The sequence below is a fragment of the Humulus lupulus genome, chromosome 9, assembly GCF_963169125.1.
Source record: "Humulus lupulus chromosome 9, drHumLupu1.1, whole genome shotgun sequence".
NCBI classification, from domain to species: Eukaryota; Viridiplantae; Streptophyta; class Magnoliopsida; order Rosales; family Cannabaceae; genus Humulus; species Humulus lupulus.
In genome coordinates this window covers 185,681,073-185,689,069 of record NC_084801.1, presented here as the reverse complement: position 1 = coordinate 185,689,069, position 7,997 = coordinate 185,681,073, and the positions used below count along the sequence as shown (strand labels likewise).

The window sequence follows — 7,997 nt, the reverse complement described above, 5'->3', positions numbered from 1 at the left end:
CATTTACTAACTTATCTTCTTCTTGCGATTCTGTCTACAAATCTTCTCTATCTCAGGATCAAATTGTAAAATTTCAATTCTACACATAAACCTAAATCAATTCTTGAAACAACTTATAAGACGAAATAATAAAATGAAATTAACTAAATTAGAACTAAACTAATTTATTAATATTAATAAAGAAAATTTCTGACAAAGACACCAAAAATTTGTCGTGAAAGTAAAGTATCATCTTCACAAGGATTGTTTATTAGTTACAAATTTTGTTAGCTAGTCTTAATTCTATTTAATTAAGCAAGATTTGATTTAGAAGATTAAAAACAAATGAACAAGAACGTATATTATTAAAACACATAGGGTTTCCGACTTTATTATAACAATCTTCTTTAATGTATTTATTCTAGTTTTATAACTTCTTCCTATGTTGACAATAGCTTTCTAATGTATTTCCTATTATTTCTCAAGATATAGAAATTGAACCTAACAAGTAAATTACCTATATCTCTATGACAATTTCAACTTATTTGGAGTCATTAAAAACACAAACTTCACACTACACATGTTATATATGTACTCTCATCATATAAAAATCTATATATAATTATTAGCTATAGTATATTCAATTCTCAATTGTCAGATCTCAAATCAAGATCATATAAATTATATAAATAGTAATCAGACACTTACAAGTATTGAACACAAATTAGAGAATTCAAACATAAATATGAATAATAAGAAAATATAAAACTAAATAAATAACATTAAATATTCATGTTTGACTACATCGTAATCCTAGAATAAGAATTTAGTTAATAATAACAATGAAAACCATAAAGAAATTATTAAAATCCATTAAACAATAGTAGAACAAATATAAAAATATGAAAGAAAAACTAAAGATGCTTCTCTAGTTCTTCTCTAGTCTTGAATCCATCCGTGGGGCTTCAAAAGTCCCCAAAAGTCCCTCAAAACATTCTTACAAGAAGTATTTATAGTGTCTCAATCTTTGGGTGATGAAATGCCAACAATACATTTCAAAAACATGATATTTTCCCATGTCGATGTCTGGCGCGGTCGCACCACTCATGGGGCGCAGGGGCAGTGGTTGACAACTCTAGCTCGTGAAAATCCTGTAGTGGCTAGTGATGATATTTTAATTATAATTCTCTTAATATAACTTGGAATTTGACAATTTAAGCAGATATGGAAAGCTAAGAAAGATATATACAACATTTTATTTCTGTGAATTTTTCAAGAAAGTGATGGGATCATGGTCTAAATTTGGCTTGAAGTTTCAAATTTGCAATGTCGAGCATAAATGATGTGTGCTAAGCACTTCAACTTAGTATTTTCCACCCCTAATATCTTAAAATCCCACACTCAATGATAAATTCATCATATTCATCTTGTGTAACATGTTTTTTTTTCTTATTTCACTCTATATCATGTACTTGACTATTAAAACCTAAAATAAGAGAAAAACAAGCATAAATATGCACAAACTAAAGTAAAAACATTCAAATTACATCTTAAATTACTATCTAAAACTAACCTTATTTTAATATAACAAGTGTGTGGAAAGAACTAGTTGCTGGTTGTCTAAAAGTTAATACCCATGCGACTGTGGTTATCATTAATAGTGAGATTGGGTCTATGGCAATTTGCAGAAACAATAGGGGAATGGTACTTGGTCCTGATTGTTCGTGGTTAAAGCTCCATCTCCTTACTGCCACGTGTCCATTAGTGAGAAGTCTCCACTACACATAGTGCACCAGAGACTTGGGGAGTGTAAAACAGTGATTAATCTTGTGTTGCTCTAATTACATAATTAGTTAGAATTTCCCTTTTTATAATCATAGTGGTGATGTACACGTTTTGTAACAGAATTCTGTTACACCTTGATTTTGCTGAGCCAAGGCTCTATATATGTAACTTGTACCTCATTCTAAAATTCAAGGGAATACAATATCACTTTTTCCTTCACTGTCATTATCTTACATGGTATCAAGCCATTAACAGCAGCATGGCTTCCTCTACGACAGACTCTGCCGATTCCACCCATCCTCCCTCATCGCCACCTCCACCTTCCAAGGACACCTCTCCCAACCCTACCGTACAGACAACTGTCCCCACTTCTGTGCCCTTTTCTCTTCCCTCTTCTCAGACCCCTTCTCTTCCATCGTTCCCCTCTGTCAATCAACCTTCAGGTGTTAAATTAGATGAGACTAACTTTGTTATATGGAAGACTCAACTCTTGAATATTGTCATTGCCAACGACCTTGAATCTTTTCTTGATGGCTTTTACCCTTGTCCTTCTCCCTTCATTGATACAGCCTGCACTCACCCAAATCCTAATTGTCAACAATGGCATCGATACAACAGACTTGTTATGAGCTGGATCTACGCCTCTATTCATGAGTCCATGCTTGGGCAAATCGTGGAATACACCACAGCTTCTCAAATATGGCTTGCCCTTGAACAAATATACTCCTCTGCTGCTTTTTCTCACATTTCTGAGCTTCGCACCAAGCTCCAAACCATTAAGAAAGATGGTCTCACAGCTATGGCATATATACAACTTTTTCGCACATATTGCAACAACTTGGCCTCAGTTGGTGAACCCGTTCCTCATCTTGATCAACTTCTGTATTTTTTGCAGGGTTTGGGTCGTGAATATAACTCCTTTGTTGACTCCATTCATATCCGGGTTCCCAAACCTTCCATCGAGGAGCTCTACCACCTCTTCCTGACTTGTGATGCCCGTCTTGAGCGACAACTCTCTGTTGCTTCCTTGAGCTCCCTTCATGCCAATATAGCCGTTTTACCAACCCACCAGAAAAAACATAAACCATTTCCCTCCCCCTTCTCTCATTCCTCTCCTCAACCTAATACTCGCTCTCACTCTCGACCCCACACAGCTTCTCGGCCTCCCTTTGAGCCTCCGAAACCATCATGGCCTTCTCCTTCCCCTCCATCCAGACCATCCTATCGGCCCCGTTGCCAGATATGCCTCAAGCCCGGCCATACCGCCAATGTTTGCTACCATCGCAACAACCTTCACTATCACCCTCCTCCACCCCCTCCCAGAAATTATAACACCTCTGCCTCTCCTCTCCCACCTTTGTTACCCACTCCACACTCCCTTGCCACCCCTTCTACTATCACTGACCCGACCTGGTATATGGATTCCGGCGCGACTCATCATTTTACACCCGACCTTAACATGCTTGACTCTGCATCTCCTTATCATGAGCATGATCAGGTAACCGTTGGTAATGGTAAGGCAACTCCTATATCTCATATTGGCTATACTTCACTTCCTGCTTTTCACTTTACTCTTAAACTCAATAATGTTTATCACTCCCCTAGCTTAACTAAAAATCTCCTCAGCGTTTCTAAACTTTGCCATGATAATAAAGCTTACATTCAGTTTTATCCCTCTTTTTTCTTGGTGAAACATCAGGTAACTCGTCAACTGCTCCTCAAGGGCTGCCTTGACAAGGGCTTGTATCGGGTTTGTTCTCCATCGTCCACCCCTGCTCCCCTCTCTCCTCAACTTCATCTCACTGTCAGCAATCCTACCAACTTATGGCACTACCGCCTGGGGCACCCTTCCAAAGCTGTTGTTTCATTTTTAATTTCCTCTTGTAATCTTTCTCCTATTAAGCACCCTTGTATGGATTTTTGCTCTTCATGTCAATTGGCAAAATCCCATAGGCTGCCTTTCTCTCCTTCTGTAACTCGGGCTTCTAGTCCCTTTGCTTTAATTCACACTGATTTATGGGGGCCTTCCCCATTGCAATCTGTTACTGGTGTTAAGTATTTTCTTCTGTTTATTGATGACTATTCACGATTTTCTTGGTTTTATTTACTTAACCCCAAAGATGAAGCTTATAATGCATTTGTTCAATTTCGCACAATGGTTCAAACTCAATTTCAGGCAAATATTATGCATGTTCGATCTGACTGGGGTGGGGAATTTCGGTCTCTTTCCAGATTTTTCACTTCCCTTGGTATACATCACGAACTCTCGTGTCCTTATACTCCTCAACAGAATGGCCGCGTTGAGCGCAAAAATCGACATGTCGTCGAAACTGGTCTTACTCTTCTTGCTCACTCTTCCATGCCTCTCTCATATTGGTCCCATGCCTTTAGTACAGCCACTTACCTGATAAATCGACTTCCCACTCGCTTATTGTCCAATGTCTCTCCATATCAGGTTCTCTACAACAAAGTTCCCTCTTATTCTCATTTTAAAACGTCTGGCTGTCAGTGCTTCCCCTTTCTCCGCCCCTACAATTCTCATAAATTGGAGTTTCGTTCTCGTCCATGTGTTTTCCTCGGCTATAGCAGCCATCATAAGGGGTACCTTTGTCTCCAACTTGTCCCCGCTCGCTTGTATGTGACTCGGCATGTTGTGTTCAATGAATTGTCCTTTCCTTTTGCTCAGCCTTCCTCCCCCACTTCCAGCTCCTCCTCTTCTTTCCCTACTGTTATCTCCTCCCTCCCTTTTCCGGGTGCTTGTTTTCCATCCCGTCCTCCCATGCATCCTTCTCCTCACCTCACTCCTATTCCACCTACTCATACTCCTCACACTTCTTCTTTATCTTCTCCACCCTCCGTTTCTGTTTCTCCTCATTCTACTTCCTCATCGTTTCCTGTTACTTCCCCCACGGCTATCCCTGACCCATTACCTACGCCTGCCATTACTACGATTAATGATCATCCTATGATAATGAGATCTAAAACTGGTATTGTTAAACCTCGTGTGTTTTTTAGTGTAGTTGCAGGTACACCATGTGAGCCCTCCTCCTTCTCTGAGGCCACCAAAGACCCTAAATGGCAAGCCGCCATGCAAGCTGAGTTCTCTGCATTGCAGGATCAACGCACTTGGACCCTTGTCCCACTTCCATCTGGTTCTCATGTGGTTGGTTGCAAGCGGGTTTACCGTATCAAGCTTCGTCCCAATGGTACCGTGGATCGCTATAAGGCCCGTCTTGTGGCCAAGGGATTTCACCAGACAGCTGGTTTGGATTATCATGAAACTTTCAGTCCTGTAATCAAGCCTACCACCATTCGTCTAGTTCTCAGTGTTGCTGTCTCTCTTCACTGGCCTCTTCATCAGATTGATATTCAGAACGCCTTCCTTCACGGTGATCTTCTTGAGGATGTTTTTATGTCTCAACTGCAAGGCTTCATTGACCCAAACCGTCCCTCTCATGTATGAAAGCTCCAAAAGTCTCTCTACGGTCTTAAACAATCACCACGGGCTTGGTTCACTAAACTTAGTGCCGCTCTTTCCAGCTGGGGTTTTCTTGCTTCTAAGGCTGACACTTCTATGTTTATTCATACTTTGGTTATTCTCATCTACGTTGATGATATCATACTTACAGGGTCCTCCTCGGTGCATCTCTCCCAGTTACTGACATTTTTGAAGTCCCAATTTGCTATTAAGGACCTCGACCCCCTTCATTATTTCTTGGGAGTGGAGGTGCATTCTTCTTTTGACTGCCTTCACCTTAGTCAGACCAAGTACATTCGTGACCTTCTTCAGAAAACTGGTATGCTTGACTCAAAACCTCTTCCTACTCCACTGGCTCATGGTTCCTTATCGCAACATGATGGTCTCCCCCTCTCCTCGGCTACTGAGTATCGTAGTATTCTTGGTGCGTTGCAATATTGCACATTAACTCGTTTCGATATCTCCTTTGCTGTCAATAAACTATGTCAATTTATGCACGCACCTACTGATGTTCATCTTAAGGCAGTAAAGCATGTCTTGCGTTATTTAAAGGGTACTGGTCATTATGGACTCTCCTTACATTGCCACTCTGCTCCTTCTCTTGTTTGCTACACTGACGCTGATTGGGCCTCTTGCCCGGATGATCGACGGAGCATAAGTTCTTATTGTGTGTTTTTTGGCAACAACCTTATCTCATGGTCTTCTTCTAAACAAAAGGTTGTCTCTTGCTCGAGCACGGAGTCTGAATACCGTGCGTTGGCTAACGGTGCTGCTGAATTGTCCTGGATTCAGTCTCTACATGAGTTACATCTTCCATTGTCTGCTCCGCCTATACTCTACTGTGATAATATTAGTACTTTGCGTCTTGCTTCCAATCCTGTGCTTCACTCTCGAACCAAACATGTTGAGATCGATCAACACTTTGTGTGTGAAAAAGTTGCTCGACACGCTGTGCAATTGGCCTATGCTCTTACTGCAGAACAAATTGTCGATTGCCTCACCAAACCTCTTGTCACTGCTCGATTCCAAGAGTTGCGTTTCAAACTCACTATCCTCCCTCGGCCTGTTCGTTTGCGGGGGGATGTGAAACAGTGATTAATCTTGTGTTGCTCTAATTACATAATTAGTTAGAATTTCCCTTTTTATAATCATAGTGGTGATGTACATGTTTTGTAACAGAATTCTATTACACCTTGATTTTGCTGAGCCAAGGCTCTATATATGTAACCTGTACCTCATTCTAAAATTCAAGGGAATACAATATCACTTTTTCCTTCACTATCATTACCTTACAGGGAGCAAATGTTTCAAGGTTTTCTCAGAGGCTAGTGCCACATCAGCAATCCCTAACATGTGGCCGGTACTCACCCGAATATCCAACTCACCGAGAGGGGGGATCGGAAGGAAAGGTCGGTCATCGACTACCCGAGACCCAAGAACACGTCTTCGGTAACCTGCAAGTGAAGACTTACTAAGGAGGCCCCCAAGGATGTAATCGAGAGCATACTTACGTGTCGATTTCTCAAGAGCTCGAGAAGCCTCCCCAGGGAACACACCAGCAAATTTCTCGAAAGGCGGAGCCCACGAAAGATACACCCAGAGTTTCGCATGCCCACCTACTTCTGACATTTTGGCTCACCACCTTCCTATGCATAGTGAGAACCGAGTGGTGGTACTGCCATCCCGTGGTCCCCTCCTCCCATTTTCCATGATACGGGGGGACCATTCCTTTTCCCAATAAAGGGACACTGGAGGCCAACGCCCCAGCCTCACCAAATCAAGCACAAATCCTCCTTCTCGTCAACACATGTCATGCATCTCATGCAGGACTTCCACCTAATCGAAGGACTATCACTTATCTCTTTACTTAATTATTTTTCCTAATCCCTCATTGCCGCCTATAAATAAAGCATTGATGGGTTATTTGTAAAAATAAAAAACCCTATTGTCAATCCCATTTGTTACCTTGGAGCAAGACTATCATCTGCCCAAGCTGTAAACCCTAAGAGGCTTTGGATTTCGGCAAGCTTTCATCAAGTGACTTATGGACTAGGCCTTATTAACGGTCAAACCACGTAAACGTCTTCTTTACTATTTTCTACCATCTTTCTCCCTATTTTGTAGTTGACGGAAATTTGAGTCAACAATGATTAAAGCTCCATCTCTCCGCTAATGTCGTCGATGCCAAGGCCTTGTTTCTGGGAGCTAGCTTGGCAACAGACCTCCACCAGGTTGAGATTTGAAATTGATTGTTTACAAATTATCTCTAGTACTTTGAATAAATGTAACTATGCTTTCTTTGATTTTGGTAATATCCTACGTGATGTGGTTAGGACTGTGAAACCTTTAGGTTATGAAGGTTTTAGCCAAATGGGTAGAGAAGGAAATATCCCTGTCCACAACTTAGCCAATAATTGACTTTAGTGTTAATGTGAAAGTCCACTTGTAGGGGAGATCCTTCTTTGTGTTCATTCTACAACTATATTTCCTCACAAAGAGAAAGTCCCAAATTTAAATTTGTCTCCTTTTATGTAAAAGTTAAATAAATAATCTACAACCATTGTTTTCTCATAATTAATTAAAAAAAACCGAATATGTTGAATATTCTATATATATATATATATATATATATGCCTTTTATCTCTAGCCTAGTAGTTAAGTGGCAATTATTACCTTTTGTTCAAATCATCACAGACTTTTAGAGTAGAAATAGATCATAAATAAGTAGTCAAGCATGATATAATTATAGAACCAT

General features: G+C 40.4%; 1 protein-coding gene across 1 annotated transcript; it reads left to right on the top strand.

Annotated features, from left to right (window-relative positions):
• The first annotated feature begins 5,338 nt into the window (after window positions 1-5,338).
• On the top strand, window positions 5,339-6,337 carry LOC133800445 (uncharacterized mitochondrial protein AtMg00810-like). The gene has a single exon (XM_062238403.1). The coding sequence runs from the start codon at window positions 5,339-5,341 to the stop codon at window positions 6,335-6,337; it is 999 nt and encodes a 332-aa protein (XP_062094387.1).
• Window positions 6,338-7,997: the final 1,660 nt, after the last annotated feature.

Coding starts and splice junctions, on each gene's coding strand:
- LOC133800445 (XM_062238403.1), top strand. CDS start 5,339: ATGTTTATTCATACTTTGGTTATTCTCATCTACGTTGATGATATCATA.